Source organism: Musa acuminata, chromosome BXJ2-2 (genome assembly GCF_036884655.1).
Source record: "Musa acuminata AAA Group cultivar baxijiao chromosome BXJ2-2, Cavendish_Baxijiao_AAA, whole genome shotgun sequence".
NCBI lineage: Eukaryota > Viridiplantae > Streptophyta > Magnoliopsida > Zingiberales > Musaceae > Musa > Musa acuminata.
Window position 1 is genome coordinate 28,315,585 of NC_088339.1, and position 17,772 is coordinate 28,333,356.

The 17,772-nt window shown below is 40.6% G+C and overlaps 2 protein-coding genes, 1 long non-coding RNA gene and 1 other non-coding gene across 5 annotated transcripts; 2 read left to right on the top strand and 2 right to left on the bottom strand.

Moving 5' to 3' along the window:
- Positions 1-151: 151 nt before the first annotated feature.
- On the bottom strand, positions 152-4,124 carry LOC135605829 (uncharacterized). Of its 2 annotated transcripts, none has more exons than XR_010484564.1 (3): positions 3,883-4,124; positions 2,431-2,632; positions 152-2,102 (listed from the first exon to the last, which is right to left on the bottom strand). It is a non-coding gene; the product is annotated as an uncharacterized LOC135605829 (long non-coding RNA). The 2 variants fall into 2 exon arrangements; XR_010484565.1 differs by having other exon boundaries at positions 181-1,238.
- Positions 4,125-4,248: 124 nt separating this feature from the next.
- Positions 4,249-8,233, top strand: LOC135605828 (uncharacterized). Its single transcript, XM_065096333.1, has 8 exons — positions 4,249-4,412; positions 5,810-5,891; positions 6,804-6,857; positions 6,941-7,032; positions 7,129-7,242; positions 7,496-7,563; positions 7,666-7,777; positions 7,882-8,233. Exons 1-8 carry the CDS (start codon positions 4,356-4,358, stop codon positions 7,975-7,977), a joined length of 675 nt encoding a protein of 224 aa, XP_064952405.1. The 5' UTR covers positions 4,249-4,355; the 3' UTR covers positions 7,978-8,233.
- Positions 8,234-8,769: 536 nt separating this feature from the next.
- TRNAQ-CUG (transfer RNA glutamine (anticodon CUG)) lies at positions 8,770-8,841 on the top strand. Its single transcript has one exon. It is a non-coding gene; the product is annotated as a tRNA-Gln (tRNA).
- A 224-nt stretch (positions 8,842-9,065) lies between these two features.
- Positions 9,066-13,385, bottom strand: LOC103975651 (homeobox protein knotted-1-like 2). The gene is made up of 5 exons (XM_009390670.3): positions 12,833-13,385; positions 12,641-12,754; positions 12,430-12,568; positions 9,679-9,932; positions 9,066-9,495 (listed from the first exon to the last, which is right to left on the bottom strand). The coding sequence occupies exons 1-5, from the start codon at positions 13,169-13,171 to the stop codon at positions 9,286-9,288; spliced, it is 1,056 nt and encodes a 351-aa protein (XP_009388945.2). The 5' UTR covers positions 13,172-13,385; the 3' UTR covers positions 9,066-9,285.
- Between the last annotated feature and the right edge of the window lie 4,387 nt (positions 13,386-17,772).

Here is a 17,772-nt window from a genome sequence, read left to right on the forward strand (position 1 = left end):
GTTCAAGATATTAAATTATGACATCAGGTGCAGCGATAGTAAATCTTACTATATAAAAGTCACTTAGGTACATAATCAATATAGATCGATACTATTTATAATTATATCTAATTCAAAAACTAACTTAAGCTTCGAAGAGACGTATTCTTCAACACATTCTAATTCAGTCACTAATTAAAATATTAAACATGAAATAATATTATTAAGAAATTTATCTAATTCTTATAAATCAAGTCAAATATTCAAAGCAGGAAGATTGGGAACGATTGGATTGGCTGGCGATCCTTATTTTGATTTGATCAGGGGTGGGCCCATCGGCTGACGTGGTTAACCTAATCGAAGCAGCCGGTATTCTTTCCTCGTATCCACGCCACTGACACCGAGAGAAGCAGCGGTTGGATTATTATGCTTCTTATCTTTCTCTACCACTTTGGAGAAGCAGAGCAGTAGACAGAGAGAGATGATTGAGATCGGGCTTCGGTTGGAAGAAGGAATAGCAGATGTTACATGAACTTTTCTGAGGGCGAGCATGAGATCTCTTCTGTGGAGAGCGAGTCCGTGACAAGGATATGATCCGCGTTCAACTTTCCATTGATCTACCAGACCAGTCTTGGCTTTTTGTTGAGGGATCAGCGAGAGAGAGGGAGAGCAGAAAGAAAGATCAAGTTTTGATTGCATATGGGGAAGAAGAAGGCTAAGAGGCGGTCGATCAGCGAGTCGTCGGAGCAACCCGTGGATAAAGAGCAGGCTAAGAGAAGACGAGGCCGGCCTCGGAAAGTGGTCGCAGAAGAGGAAGATAAGCTGAAGAAGAAGAAGGTGGGGAGCGGAGGCGAAGAAGAGGAGCGAAAGGGAGCAGAGGAATCCTGTTCCTCGTTAGCTGCAGTTGCTGTTGCTGATGACGATGATGATGATGATGATGACGAGGGGAAGGAAGAGGCTGGGGAGATGGAACCAATCCAACATCAAGAGGAAGAGGACAAGCCAAGGAGCAGAACAAGGAGAAAGAGCCAGCAGCCCCGCAAGAGCACCTAAACCCATCCACTGTACACTTCTGCTAGAGTTCTGTGTTGGTTAGATAAATCCATTTTACCTTTTCCCTCTGCTTCTTCTGCTTTCTTTTCTTCTATGCTAAGCTTTCATGTTGGAACTTAGCAGTTGTTTGATTGCTCCATCTTGGTGAGATCATTGATCCCGAGAATGGGCTTGAGCACTACTTATGGATACTGTAGTTCTCTTTCCTGAACAAAACGAGAGAGAAACTGTCAGTGTTCAGCATATCCTTGCATCTATATCGATTTTTATTGGGAACTATATACATGTTCAGTGATGGTTTATCTTCCTGTGCACTATAGAAGGGCATAAAAATGCTAGTGTAACAATAGTTTCACAAGAAGATAGCATATTCAAAATTTTACAGAGCTACACAAAAAATTTGATGCTTTCTCAAGGTATTGCAATAGTTATTTACCTATTCAATTACTGCTGGTCTATTTATAACCAGATCAAGAGCTCCTTCAGATGGTCCCAACCCACATTAAGTGCCCTTACCAGACATCAAGGTTAAGTCTTGCAGCATCCTATTACATAATAGTAGATGACTAAAGCAAAGGATACCTTATACTAGAACAGCTAAAGTAACATATCCCATGGGTAACTAATATCATTCTTTTTTTGGTCATCTACCAGTATTATTTCTTTGCTGCAGCACCCAACTTAGAATCATAGGTCATATATTCCAAGGCACATCACACTATATACCACATCATCATAAGCAACAACATTAGTGCACACCATATTAGACAGCCCTAAAAATGAATTGGTGAAAATATCTGAAACAAATGTTTAAGATAAAGAAAACCAATGAGGGCCTTCATACTACAAAGCTGGATGTGACAATGGAAGCTTTTCTTGCCAACAAAATTGTGCTATGTGAGAACCTAAGCATTTAGGTAGGCCCAAACGTCATCAATTCGATGAGAAGGTTAAAAAAGATGACCCAACTTTTACGCATTCCCAGAGGTCAATGCAACCGGAAAGTTCAAAGTAAAGTTGCAGCTACCTTGCTTTCTGAGATGTACATAGGATAATTCTCCCAAAATTCCCTGCAACAGATGTAGATAACCAAGCCGTCAAGATTTAGAGCAACCATCTCATTATGATCTCATTGATAGAAGCAGATGTTTGACCAAACATCTAAATTTGACCTTCTCATTGATCCAAATAGATGTGTAGCAAAAACACTACATTTTGACCAGTTCATTGGTCAAAAGGATTCGGATTCCTCTCTGGAGGGCATTACATGCAAAAATTTATCCTACCAGATTAGGCTATTCATAAGTTCACAATCATGTGTGTCAGCATCCTGAGAATAATGCAGTACACATACTTTACAGCTAGAGTTAAAACCATATTGATAAAAGAAAGATTTACCAGGATAAAACTGATTTGGCAGTGCAACTACTTGTTGGGAAAAAGGCATAATGCTATCTGAACCTGAACCAGCTAAATCTGCCGAGCAGCTCCATGGTGCCTCTTTTCCCTTGTATCGACATTGATCTGGATCAAATTCTCTGCACCATATATACCCCAGGATCATATAGTCTTCCGTCTTAGATGACTTTCTTGTAGACACCTGTTGCCAGTTATGGTAAATTGAAATCAGTTGCCATGGAACACCACCAAGAAAAATACAGGGCATTTTACAAATATCTGCTTTCTCTGTTCTTTCACATGATGAGCTTTGATCCCTAGTCAGTCAAATCAGTTCATTACTAATGATATCAGAATTTCAATCTTTTATGCATGTTTAATGAATCTGACAATGAAACAAGCCAAGCATTAGTAGTAAGTAGTAACACACCCGTATTACATACTCATGAAAGCTAGTTCTGGACAAATCTTTGGCAACATTCACATAGCAAAATTTGACAACTCTCTCCCAAGGTTATCATAAGAGTGGAGCATAAGCCCAACATTTGACAGCAATATCTTGCTTATCCTTTGCGTATAAGTCATAAAGAATATAAGCAAAATTCAGTTGCCCCTTAAACAAGCCACAAGAAACACAACATCTCTTTGGTGTGATATGCTTTCAATCAGAGACAACAAGGACATGCAACTCTAAACTTCCCTACTGCCATTTGTCCCTGAGATATTGTTTTACTATCACCGACTATGTATTATTCGCTGGCTTGTGCATTTTTATAAGCATGATTGCATGTGGAAGAAGCAGCACAATAGCTACATTTTTCGAAATCCTAGCACCAAATGTTTCACTGGTAGGAATCTTGAATCTACCCAACTTTTCTCCAGCATAAATAATCATGTAAACACAATTGACATCCACACTGGGTATTCCACTAATGGAACAATTCCTTGTAACCCTACTTGACAAAATTCTACTTTGAACTTCAATTTTGTGCTATTTATGTACATTATAATCTCCATTTTTATTATAGAGGCAGGGCAAGATGTTATAGACATACGGCCTAACAGAAGATTGCCTTGAACCACAATCGGGCAATTCATCCATCCATGCGCTCGAAGACCAGGCAGCCAAAGCTCCACAAGGGCAGAAAGGATGGTCAGAAGAAAATACAATGAGCAAAATGAACATTCAAAACCTTCTGTCAGTTAATGTTGCACACTTGTGAACCAGACAGAAGGATTGACAACCAGAAGCAGGATCCAAAGTGACATCAGAATCACCAAATCAGTCTTACCTATGACTCTCTATGCCGCAAAATGAGTGCTTGGCAGTTTCATATCGCTGCAACAATGATGTAATTGGCAAAAAGATGCCTTATTTAATCAATTCAGAAGCTTGTTTTCAGTCAAGTGCATCAAAAATATTTAGTAAAAGAAATGGCAAGAGAAAAGAACCTGTGCCGGCGGTCGACGAGGTCGAAGGCGAGGCCGAGGGAGCGAAGATGATCAGAGAGGCGGCAGGCGAGGGTCCTCGTCGTGCCGGTGGCGGAATCATACAGGATATTGCCTCTAGGCCTAGGGTTTCGATAGTCAAGGAAAGAAGGTGACGAGAGGGGAGGCGGCGGCGGCGACGGAGGGGAGAGCAGGGAGAATGAGTCGAGGGGAGGGTAGATGACAAAGGGGTATTTTGGATTTTTTGCTGCCATCCGGCGGGACGGATGGAACCGGGCCTAGTAATGGGCCGGATTTGAATACGGATCAAGATCTGATCCGTTACATGAGTCCCTAACGTTATATTGGGCGTGACCGGGACGAGGCGTCATATTCCCATCGCTGCCCCATTTTTCGTTCGCCATATCTGGCTTTCATTACGTTCGTTTCCGTATCGTCGATAGGGTTGCAGCGCTCTCTCCATTTCCGATCTCTACATGGCGGCGAGGATCATGGCACAGCGAGCTATGCAGGCTTTTCGTGCAGGGCAGCCGGTACAATCTCATCCCCTTTCCTCAACTCCATCCCAGATTTATTGATCTATAACACATGCCCTCGTGCGATTGGGATTTCGAACCCGAAAGATTTCATCTTCGTCCGGGATTCGTTTAAGAGAGAAACAAAAGAGTACCATTGTGATCGGTTTCATCTCCTTAGATCTGTAGATTGTGAATCATTAACAAAATTTGACTTTATAGTGATCAGTAGCTCGGGTCTGGGAAGGTGTTCATTTGATTAAAAACGTCATTTTTTTTTGTATTTGATGGTATAAATCTGCATCTATGAAGAATTTTAATGATCTTCCTACGAGGAATAGTAGCTGCTCATGTTCGTTATTGATATATTTTCTCATCATGGTGCCCGCTTCCTGCTGCCTAGGGCATGAGTGTTTACACATGATCTAGGTGATGAGTAGACTTTAGTATTCTTACTTGTTCAAGGTTGCTCTCCACTTGGATATCTTGTTCTTTATTGAAAATAAATAGGAAGTAAGCGTTACAAAAATAAGCTTGGGCTTGATGGTATGTGGTCTAAAGAATAGACAAGTAATTCTTGATATAGGAAATAGATATGTGATGACTTATTTTGTTGAACATTAGAATTAACATGACTTTGTTATCTTTCTACTTTTCACAAGAAACAAACCAAAATATTGTTTTAATTAAGGTATGCAATACCGTACCGTATCGGTGTTTCGAGGTTGGCTCAGTACCGTACGGTACCATGTACCGCTCGGTACACCAGGGCGTACCGAGTAGTTTTAAATATTTCTTTCTCTTACTGTAGCACTGTAGCACAACTGGTCTGGTAGCAGACGGTCCGCGTATTAGTATGCCGTCGGACTGGTATGTACCGCCTGTACCGGGCGGTACTATTTAAAATTACATACCATGGTTTCAAGTATCTCAGAGAATCTTTGGCATGCCAGCATGTTTAGGAATCATAAAGCAAATATGGCATCTTTTTTTCCTGAATTATGTGTGTTTCGAAGTAATTGTGCCATCTTTTTTTTTTAATGGTATTCAAAAGCGAGTACATTAGATTTTTTCCTCCCAAGAAGAACAAAATATGGAGATGTATTTTGATACAGTTTGAAACTTTTCCTGGTAAACCAATGTTTTCTGGACATGTTGTTGGGATCTTATTTGTTGTTCAAAATGAAAGAAACTTTTACTGTCTATTTCATTTTCCTCTTTAGTGATCACCATCAGTGTTTCTTTCTTAAAGTAGACGTACGTTCAGATGCTTATTCAAAAACTACAAAGTTCATTACTTTGGCAATATCTTTACTTTTTTCACAACAGCTACAATTGATCATGCTCTGCTGTAGCAAGGAATTTTTTTTTTCTTCTGAGAAGAAAGATATACTAATGTTTTCATGTAATTATAGGCCCAAGGTAGACAAGCTTCGTTGGTGTTGAAAAATCACTGGCAATCATTCAATTCAGGCTCATCATCTTCAAAATTTAAAGGTTAGAATAATGATGTCGTGCTGGTGGGGCAATTGCTTTAAGATATCTGTGCAGTTTCCTTATATAGTTGAATGCATCAAATGCAATGATACATTATCTGATTAGATGAGGATGATCAATATCAGAGTGAGTGAGCATCATAAGATTACTGGTGAGCCTGATTAGGTGATGATGATCAGACATAATGTCTCTAGTAATTATGATTCTGAGCTTCTTTATAAAGACAACTTTAGCAAATACAACAATACATTGTCTAATTAGAGAATGATTATAGATATGAAGGTGAGCCAGCATTTTAATATTACTAGTAATCCTAATTCTTCTCGGCTATGTATGCACGTACCACACTGGCTGAGTAAGTGTTTTGAGCCTAATATTTATTCAGGATAAGCATAGATGTGAGGTCCTATCATCCTATTTAATATTTTTTCTTAGCATGCATAATTTGTTGCAATAACTTGTATGGAATATACATGGTGATGACCTGCAAGCCTTGGGGTTTCTGCTTTGAGTCCCAAGTTTATAACATATAGTAAGAATGCCATGCCAGATAGTTTATATGGTATTCCAGAGAATAATAAACCATCGAACACTTGTTTTGATCCCGACGCTTGGTGATTGACAGAGTGGCTAGTCAATTGTTGTAATTGTCTTTTGCAACTTGGTTAGCCTCATTTTCTATTTTTTTGCATTACTGAAATGTTTGTGCCATCTGGCATAGCACATTCAATTTCTCTAAACTTATATGTATTTGTGTTTGTGTGTTGCAACTTAACCATCAGTATTAATGGTTTTTACCATAACTGATGAGACTCCAGTTTGTGGTATCTGGCAAATTTGCAGCATGTTCAAGTGGCTGATTTCACTAGATAATTATACTAGTTATTTATTTGCTCATCTTCCGATATGTAGATGATGAAGAGAAAGAGAAGCTTGCTAAGGAGATTGCCAAGGATTGGAATGCTGGTAGACTTTTAGATTTTTCCTTTTGAAACTTCAAATCACTGTTGGTTTATACTCAGTTCACCGGTTCAAACACTTGAGTGCAGTTTTCGACCGCAGTATAAATACACTATTTCTGACTGAAATGGTGCGTGGATTGATGCTGACATTAAAGTACTTTTTTGAGAGGAAAGTTACAGTAAGTCCATTTTGATGCTTGCTGTTCCCCTGTATTGGTCATGCATCTCTACTTGTTTTGACTTCAGATTTTATATTTTCCTTCTGCTTGTCACAGATAAATTATCCCTTTGAGAAGGGTCCTTTGAGCCCCCGCTTTCGAGGAGAGCATGCTCTTCGACGTTATCCGACTGGTGAGGAGCGGTGTATTGCTTGCAAGCTTTGTGAAGCGGTACGTATTAAGATGTTGTGTAGCATTGATAGAAAAAGGGTATTTGTTTCATGATCTTTACAGCTGGTATTGATGTTATATCATAAGATAATCAGAGTGTGGTCTATAAGTATTAGCCAGTATGTATCTATTTCGTTATACATGATTACAAACCCCGACATAAGGATACACCTTCTAGACCAGAGTGTGATATAATGCACATTAGTTCATATGAACCAATGACACATTTTACAAGAGCATGTCTCATTATCAGATATGCCCAGCACAAGCAATTACCATCGAGGCAGAAGAACGAGAGGATGGTAGTCGTCGGACTACGAGGTAGTAGGCTCCGACCAGTGATTTATATTGTGATTCAAATCATGCTTTGTTACGAGTTCCCTGATTAACCATGCGATTGTCACTTCAAACATGATTTGCTAGGTATGATATTGACATGACGAAATGCATTTACTGTGGGTTCTGCCAAGAGGCATGCCCTGTCGATGCCATAGTTGAAGGTCCCAACTTTGAGTTTGCCACTGAGACACACGAGGTGGGTCATATGGTTTTTCAATTGTGGTGCTGCTGCTACTTTTCTTTCTCGGTCACTTACTCACATGTAATTGGGATTTTATTGGTGCTCTTTAAACCTTGCAGGAGTTGTTATATGACAAGGAGAAACTGCTGGAAAATGGGGACCGTTGGGAAACCGAGATTTCCGAAAACCTCAGATCTGAGAGCCTCTATCGCTGAGTTGTTGTGGCACTTGCCAGGCAGGGGAGGTGTTGCTACTCCTCTGCTAAAAACCGAAATAAGAAGCCTCTTTTTCTGTAACTTGAACTTTATGGTTGCTAATTAAGATCTCTGAGGAGACACCTAATTCATAACATGCCCTTCCTTCCCTTGGAAGAGTGTTTCTAAACATGTAAGTGGCGCTATTTGGTGGTGAACTCAACATTCTGCAATTGTTGTTACTGCTACTCTTTTGTGAATGTAGAACAATTAAGTACACCCGGATCGATTGTGCACTTTCCAGGTTGTGGTGAGAAAGAGCGATATTTCGAGTATTGCTCTTTACCTACTTAGTTGATAGAATACAATGAAGCTTTTTGTGAGATTTTGTTAGTATATATTTAAGCTTTGTTTGCAAATTTGAAAAGGGTAGCGAGGAGAAGAAAAAAGTTTTCACAAAGTTAAAGATGCAGATGTGATTGGGTTTCTTCAACATTCATAACAACCAGTCACAGAAGATCACAAATGGTGCATGTTAAGTTCTCGATATAGATATATGGCAGCATCGAAACAAGGTTAGATTGGTTGATGTTAACTCATGTCAACATTCATGTGTGCAACACAATCAATACCTTATTGATGTTCTGCTGCTGCAGATTGAACTTCTTTAAGAACACTACATATCGTTTGAGCCTTCAGTTTCGTATCATCATAACCTAACCCAAAAATCATTTTATAGGGCCAAATGTGATCAAAAGAAAATACAGTAAAAAATTGGTTAAATAATTTTAGGTGAGACAGTAATCACAACATGGTCCCATGGTCTAGTGGTTAGGACATTGGACTCTGAATCCAGTAACCCGAGTTCAAATCTCGGTGGGACCTATTTTTTCGCAGTCATTCCATTTCAATTGACACAGGACATACAAGTGTAATATGATGGTTTCATTCTGTGCATGGAAGAAGACAAAACACCTCATAGTGATCCTTTTTTTCTGCCTTTCTCAACCAAATCAAGAGGAAAAGGATATCAATCAGCTTCGTTATGGTCTAAAAGAGCATTCCTTCCACGCACACCTGAAGACAATCCCACAGCAGAAACACCGAAAAAACTCGAAACCGAAACATCTCCAACAGCTATAATGCAGCATTACACAGTAATAGCTTCAGGTATCGATCGGGTCACAACGAAACTATTAGTAGTTGTACAAGCAATGACCTGAGCAACATGGAAGAACTTAGCGGCGATTGGATCGAGGATGCAATGCTTATGTATGGAGAGACCTTAATCTTCACCTGGAGAACTCTTCAAGTCGGTAGATGTGCAGATCAGGGACCGGTGCGGTAAACGCCATTGCCCATGTATTGGCCTTCCATGTACAGGGAAGCAGCAGCGTTCTGCGGATGAAACCCATCCATCACGACTAAGTGCATGTCCTCCGATGGCTTCCAATGCCGTTTCCTTTGGTTTATGAACCAGTTGTTGATCTGCTTCTGATCAAGGCCTGTGGATTCGGCCAGCGCCACCTTTTCGGTTTCCTGCGTTTTGTCACACAGATCGAGTTACAACAGCTTTCCTTTCAGGAGCAATCTTTGTCGAACTATGTATACATCAAGAACATAACAGCGACAGGCAAAAAGAAGCTTTCGATTTGGCAATGAGATATTTGATTCGGTTTAATCTTGACGAGGAAAATACACCGGGAATCACTGAACTCATACCGATGGATATGGCCACTTGTAGTGCAGCGCCCACCAGCTGAGTAGCTTCTGCCGGGCTTCCTTTGGCAGCTTCCCTTTCTTCTTCTTCTTGGACAGCTCTTGCCTGAGGCTGCTCAAGTACCCACTGTACTTCTTCAGAAGGTGGTGCTTCAGCTCCTTGTCATCGGCGTGAGGATCTATCAATGAAACATCAGTTTCACCGCCGCTGGCATCGGCCTCCTCTTCAGAGGATGCAACCCCTTCGCATCCTTCATCTGCAGGTCGAGAAGGAACGATTAATAGGTTAGAAAAACGCCAGCGATCAATCCTCTAATCTAAGCATACTACAAGTGATACACTTTGTTACGATGATCTTTAATATTTGAATTCTTCTAATCATCTATTACTGATGTTTAAATACTTTTCATGTCCACTTTGTTGTTGTGACTTTGTATCATTTCGGTTTGTTTAAGGGGATAAAAAGAGCTGTCAGATCCATCCCTAAATATTAGTCCGAATTATCCGAGCATCTCAATGACCAAGAATTGAGATTAGTGTATGTATCCATACTATTTTCTTCATATATATGAATTACACATTTGTTATTGAGGGCTAAGCTATTCAATTTTTTGTCTTATCATCTTATATATTTGCATATTGGGAGGACTCTTACACCATTTCTATACCTTGTTCCTTCATTAAGTGTGTGTTTCATCTCTCTTTTTCCTTCCTCTCTCTCTCTCTCTCTCCTCATCTCGTGTTGGTGATTCTTATTTGGTTCCTTCCTTACAAGAGACCATCTCTTGATCAACTTAGCACCTTTTTCCAGCTAAAAAAACAAAAAACAAAAAAAAACTTTAACATTACAAGATGTTGAATTCGCTCTAACCAATCGGCAACTCGATATCTCCTATATAAATTATAAGGGAGTTGGATCAAACATGATAACTTTGTAAAATTGGAATATGATATTTAACATACTCCGATATCAATTCAATCAAAAACTATGAAACCTGAGGAACTTTGTTAAGCGAATGCGAACCTCTTCGAGACAAGTTTAAATCTTAACAAAGGAATAGTTGCAGTTCACTACAAATTCTTAGGCACGAAACCGAGAAAAAGTTGAACAGATGAAAGACTAGCATCATTGACATGATCTTTAGCTCGACTTCAAGTGATTCACATTCAAGATTCAACTTCCAAAAGTATGGGAGGTCCGACAACGATGAAGAGGACTTACCACAAATATATTTGAGGTTATCTTTATGAATCTCTTCCGCTATTTCATCTAAGAAGAACTTGAAACCAGCTTCAATCTCATATTTATCGAGCACCAAAGCAATGCAGCATTTAACGATCCTTGGATTCTATATAGTTTGTCAAACCGGCACATTATGGATCTGTAGGTGCAGCTTAGGGAGCAAAACTTTCTCATAGCTATAAGATCGAACAAGATGACTCCCAACAGCAATGATTCCAAGTGCTTCGAGATATTCGGGAATGAAACAAGAGTGAATCTTTTGATCAAACCAGAGGGCGAAGTGCCATGCATAGGAAACTTAAGCCACAAACAAACGAGTGGATCAGACTCGATTGTCTTCTAATTCCGTGGCTAAAGATGGTGGGTATAATTGAGGGATTTTGGCTTCATGGAACTAAGAAAACTCCACTGTTCTTGGGTGGTGATTTAGTTGGAAGGAACTAAGAATTCCTTTTCTCTTTGTGTGTAGGAAGAAAGGAGTAGAGCACCTTCAAAGACGTAGAGTTTGTGGCTTAATGTGCTCGAATTTGAATGCTTTAGTACCTATCCTTTCATATTCATGTAAGTTTATGTAAATGTAGAGCAATAGCTATGACATATGAATAAATGCACACTATCTGCAGAGTGAAATGATCAAATTTCTAGTCATAGTATCTTATTTTCTATAGCTCCAAAGCCAAAGAAATCACTCATTTCACCCTTGAAAATTGGAAGTAAGAACATTTGCACTACCGGTATTAACATACTTTTGGATAGATTTGTTTGTATATGATACATTCCTAACTTAAGCATCACTACCTGAAGGATTAATAGTAGCAAACTAGTAGGTAGAAGCATCCTCGATGACCAGTAGGAGTCACTAGAGCAGCCTCTCTCTCTCTCTCTCTCTCTCTCTCTCTCTCTCTCTCTCTCTCTCTCTCAAGGGTTCAATAAAGCAGAAGGAAGAACAAGGGTGTTGATGCTAGGGTTCTTCTGGAGAGAAGATTAGCTTTGGAACCCTACGATGACCCTTGTGCTGTTGCCAGCACCGAAATGCTAGCTTATTGCATACGACCGTGTGGTGTTCTCTTTCTTGCTTGAACGGTTCATTTTACCCTAGGAAACAAAGAGCAACCCAAGGGAAGAGAGAGGAGACGATGGAGAGGTCGATGGCTAAGCTAGCAGCTCCCTGCAGAGCCTGCTGATGGAGATGTCGAGGGGTACCTCCTTCCCTTCCTACCCATGTCTCACGTTAATATCTCGATAAAAGCTATGAAGTAGACATGAGTGCTCCCTGTTGTTGCATACACTTCGTGAGACTCCCTTTCTAGGCATTCACACTACCGTACCCCATCGCCATCGCGCTGTTGCAGGGTAAAGTCCTAAAGACTCCTCCCAGCTGCAGAAAACTACAGTTCCCTCTCTCTCTCTCTCTCATTCTGTCTCTCTGACACAAAGACGCACAGTGGATGGCATCAATTTTTCCGGGAGATAAAGGCGTCGTATATATGATGGATGACATGTATGTTTACCGGAATAGAAGATCCGCGACGATGGAGTGTTGGTGAGTGCGTTGAACTGTGACTCGACCCTCCTAAGGAAGTCCGTGGCCTCGTGCAATGGCCTCGTTAGCTCCTCTCGGTACTTCACCAGCAAACCACAGTATGCTTCCTGTTGTACTCCAGGAAGTTAGCTTTGGGACGGCGAGGGAGATATGGAGGGAAGAGAGTTTGGGGGCGTCACCATGAACTGGTCCAGCTCGGGGTCGGAGGAGGCCTCCTGACGGCAGCGGGAGCGCGACTGGAGCTCTCGGGCTATGGCCGAGAGCCGTGCCACCACGTCCGGCGGCGCCCCCATCTACCAAAATAGCATATGGATTTCAGGTAAAGAGCTCGATGGAGTATTGTCGCAGTCGGAAGGGAGTGGTGAGCATACCGTTTGGCAGTCGATATAGGCACCGATGAGGGTAGAATACTGAGGGTGAGACATGATCTTGGCCTTGATCTCCTCTGTATCACCTGGAGAGATCTCTCCCTGTCCTCGTCCATCGACTGCTCTTTCCTGAGATGATGATGGCTGTAGAGAAGACCCAACTTCGGGTTTAAGCGGTACGGGAGGTTGGAGGTAAGGTAGGGTTGGGTGACAACTCCGGCCATACGCGGCGGCGTTCAGCTGCGCAGCAGCTGATGTGGTGGTGGTGGTCGACGAGGGAAGGTACAAGAAATTAGCCCCCCTTGATGTGCTCCCACCTCCCAAGTGAGAGAACTCCTCCATCCGATCCGTGAAGGATAAGGATGTAAAGAGGATAAGCGAAGAACCAAAAACAGCGCGAGGAACAGCTCTACGGCGGAGGAGATAAGTTGGTGGGCTGCACGAATGATTAGACCTACCTTGCTTATTGCAAGAACGAAGACTTTGAGACGAGATCGGAAGAAGAAGAAGAAGAAGAAGCGAATCATGGACCAAAGACCTTCCGAGAGAAAAGAGTTAAGAGAGAGAAGGGAAAGCTACATGATCTGGTGGCTTTCTTTTCCGATGTCAAATCAAGTAGACGGGGAGATGGTCTGTTTCACTGGCCATGGCCGTTCCATGTCGCAAAGCGAAACCTTTGTCATCATAAGCACCCACTTTATTACCACCAGAGTAGGGGGGAGAGAGAGAGAGGAATGGATATGTAACACACCACTGCCTAATGTTTGGGTGCATGGTCTTGTTGTTGCACTGTACCGCAGTACTGCGCCAACTACTACTAAGCTCCCACAGGCCAATCGTCCCGTTCTTCTCCAGAGATATCAAATTAATGGAGGTCTCGCTGCGAGCACGAATCGGTCGGCAGACGACCGGCACGCCATCCCCATGCTGTGGTGTCCGAAAAGACTCGCCCGTCCTTCGGAGCTGCTCACAGCAAACAGTAGCGATCATTTCTTCTGCGGGCGGAAGCAAGAAAGATTCCATGCAAAGAATGTATGTCTCGAATCGATGCAGTAGACATGTTGCATGACCACAACATGTAAATTAATCGTCTCCCTGAAACCCTAATTGATTTGATCCAAAACAACGCATGCCTCGAGCTCTACTGTAGTTTACGAAGATGGATGAGTCGAAGTGCACTCGATTTAAGGGGATTGAATTGGTATGAATGCGTGATGATGATCTCAGTGGGTGTTGGCCAAACTCATCGGGATCTATGGGTAGACGATGCTTTCCTCGAATGGGGAGACAACTGAATGGTCTATTCCCTTTATGACTACGGTGCTCGAGCTCAATCATGTATCAGCTCAGTCATCAGTTTGCATTCATGGATCATCTCTATGTGCATATAAAGTTGATTTCTCTTTCTTGAGGACGGTCCCGAGAATACTAAGTTACAAGTGCCTGCCTTGGTGTGAGCATTTGGAATATTAAATCATATAATTAAATTTAATTTTGTTTTATTTTCATAAAATAAAGAAACATTAAACATACTTAATATCTAAGCAAACATAGGAGAGTTAAAATCCTCTCATGAGATTAGGCGTTCGCAAAGTTAATGCTAATAAAAAAAGTACATGAACATGAATTTGCGACATCAATCTACCTAACATACAAATGTTGAGGACAATTGATAGGAACTCTAGGCAGGATGTCCCACGGATGAGAAACAAGGAACTGCCGACGAGTCAAACATGCATTGGCTCACCGAGATACATTTCACAAAGTGGATTGTGATGTGACACATTGGACACCCATCCACCAATACAAAGTCGAAACCTCAGCCTCCTTTTCATAAATACACCCCTTGCTTTGTGATTTGGGCTCGCCATCATGTACTTGGGATGTGACGTCGACATTAACAAGCTAGGTTTTGACAATGTGCAATGATCATTCATACTCGATAAACGAAAGGTTGATGGAAGCATCGAGATTCGATGGTTCGATAGGAAGTCGCAATCCTATCATTTATAAGCCTTCTATATGGATTGTATTGATCCAAATCATTTTTATCGAGTACACACATCAACATAGAGATATATGTAGATTTGATCCTCTTCCTTCTGTCGAGCAACTTTTGTGTCATAATGTTGTATTTGCCCATTAGAAGTGCATTCAATGGATCATGAGAATTGAAACACATCTATTTCTTAAGATCATAAGGGGATTGTCTCTTTAAATATGATAATTTTTTTAGGATTCTTCGTACAGAGTCTTAAATCATCAACTTTTGATAAGTGAATATGATATATCATGATCAAATTAATATTTTATGTGTGAATTTTTTTAGATGAGATATTGAATCTTCGGTAAATGAGTCTAGTAAAATTTATCGAATAATACATCCTATATAGTAAACAAATTTAGTAAAATATTATGGGATAGAGATTTTAGCACTCCACCAAGGCATTAATGTACTATATCTCATTATAAATAACATAATAATAACAATGACAATAAAGAGAAGGAGTTCAATTTGATTACGCGAAGCTAACCTCCACTGAACTTTCATTTCAATTCAATGGAAACACACGTTTCTCCATCACCAGCCACTTTGATGTGAATAGAATCTTGTCTTGAACCCTTCTTTTCGGATCACTCTATCATTAGGTGAGCTCCTTATCCATCAATCTTTCATGTGTGGATCAAAATTGGTGATGATAATGTTGTTAATTGCTTGATGGGGCCAGTAGAGTGAATACTCCATCTCACCAATCTCTTGAAAATTGGCTTCATGCGTCCCTAATAACCATAGTTTATAGCTTAAACATCGGCATGGCATTTTCATTTTATATTGTCTGTTTTACTAATCTTTATTTTTTTTACTATTCTATTTTATTATTAGTATTGATACCGTTTTCGATCTCCCCCACAATTAGATCGATAGGAGAATCAAATCAAATCGAGACTGATCATCGATCGTAATCACACAATGAGTGACAAATAGTCTTAGAACAATGTATCACACTTTTTTTATTTATTTTTACTAATATTTTGTTCTTAATTTATCATTTTTTTTGTTATTTTTCTTAATACAATTCGATCCAATTTTAAAAAGGAGAACTCTAAAACAGGTAAATTATTGGATCTCAACCTTTATCCTCTTGCTATCTTATTTGGTTTTCCATCTCAGGCATTAACTTTGAGGGGAGAAAAGATGACAACAAAGTAAACATCATTAGACTCATATATCGTGAAAAAAGAATGGTCAAAACATAAGATTGGCTTCAATTAAGGTCCAATCAAACACTCTTGGAATATGATTTGGAGCATAAAATTAATGTAAGATATCGTTTGATGCAATGGGTGTTGATGGCCATGCTTGTCATGGACTATCAATAGATACCATTTGCCCCTTCTGCCTACGGTATGATTCCCATCTCATTCATGATCCGTGAGAGAGAAGAGAGACAGTCTCATATTAAATATATAATCATGAAACATCCGAACCTTTGTTGGCAATTGGATCTGTGATATTGTGTATATGGCCAATCATCCCTCCATAATTACTCGAAAATTTGACCATTTTCTAGCGAAAATTTATGGGCCCTTAGCTTATCTTAAAGATAATTTGCTGACGTGTTATGTTTGACTTTGACCAAACCTAGAATGTTTTCTACATAGTGACAATAAATATAAATATATAAATTGAACAAGTAATAAGACAAATGACTTTACTACTGCATGAACATATATATATATATATATATATATGAAATATGCGCGCGTAATGCTGCTTTCAAATGCAGCAATGGCAAAGAAGTACTGCATGAACAGTAATAGTAGACTCGAACACAGGAATTAATGAACAGTGTTCTCTGCCACAACCAACCCCTTAACTTTCATCGCGTCATTCTCGCGGGGTGTGTTCCTCTCTTTCTCTCACTCTCTCACGCGCGCACACACACACATACAACTAACATGCAGAGACACTATGATTTCGATGCCATTCAAGGGGGGCCAGACAAAAGATACGATGGGCGGAGTGCTGCAGCCTGCTGTCTTACAAAAGCAGCTCGATCACCAGCGCTGTAGATGTCGTCACAAGGAAACAAGGTTGAACGTACGGTGAAGAAGGCCCCTCCTCCCTCCCTTCCCTCCCATCACTCGGCTTAGTTGTCCCATCTGCTGTCTTCGTTCTCCTGTAACAACGCCTCAGTCCGGCCACTGCTGCTTCTGCTACTACACACCGTCTACCCTGTCACGTATTTGCCTACGTTTTCCTTAGCTCAGAGAGGAGTAGAAGCTAATAAATGAAGTGGTATCCTTCGTCTTTCTCGTATTGGACTGCGGGTTCCACCGATGGTAAAAAAGCAGAATGAATCTGAGAGAAACCAGTCATCACATCTTGGTCGTACCTGGACACGAAATGACACCCTGACAACAATAAGTGATTGGACCCATCATGATTTATATGTATCGACAAGCGGAGCATATATTTATCGGTGGCCGGGAGGTGAGGATGGCATGAATGGGTGATGCAGACGATCGATATGATCGGTGGGGAAACAACATCCACACAAATTTGCAGCCTTTTTCCTGCTGCGATGAAGGAGTCCAAGATTCTCTGATCACAATGCCTCAACCACAGATGAAACTTCATCATTTCTTGTGCGGAAATAAATCCAACTTCTCACGAGTTTGATGTGCGTTGATCTGTCATTTTCTCAATGAAGATTTCCTACTTTTAGTTTGCCTCTCTTTCTTCTCTGTTATGTTGCTGTCTCTCTTCGTATATACGTTTGCTAATCACAATAACAATAGTGAATCACGATTCTTCCACGCATCATTCCTCGTTCCTTGGTTCAGTACTACTGCATGCTGAAACAAAGTTCGACAGTAATATACTCACTCGCTGCCATGCGAGGATCATGTTACCCTGGGAAAAGCTTCAACGTCTGTGT

Coding starts and splice junctions, on each gene's coding strand:
- LOC103975651 (XM_009390670.3), bottom strand. CDS start 13,171: ATGGAGGAGTTCTCTCACTTGGGAGGTGGGAGCACATCAAGGGGGGCT. Junction 12,755..12,832: donor CCTATATCGACTGCCAAACG/GTATGCTCACCA, acceptor CTATTTTGGTAG/ATGGGGGCGCCGCCGGACGT. Junction 9,933..12,429: donor GTCGCGGATCTTCTATTCCG/GTAAACATACAT, acceptor CTCGACCTGCAG/ATGAAGGATGCGAAGGGGTT.
- LOC135605828 (XM_065096333.1), top strand. CDS start 4,356: ATGGCGGCGAGGATCATGGCACAGCGAGCTATGCAGGCTTTTCGTGCA. Junction 4,413..5,809: donor CTTTTCGTGCAGGGCAGCCG/GTACAATCTCAT, acceptor ATGTAATTATAG/GCCCAAGGTAGACAAGCTTC. Junction 7,033..7,128: donor TTTTTGAGAGGAAAGTTACA/GTAAGTCCATTT, acceptor TGCTTGTCACAG/ATAAATTATCCCTTTGAGAA.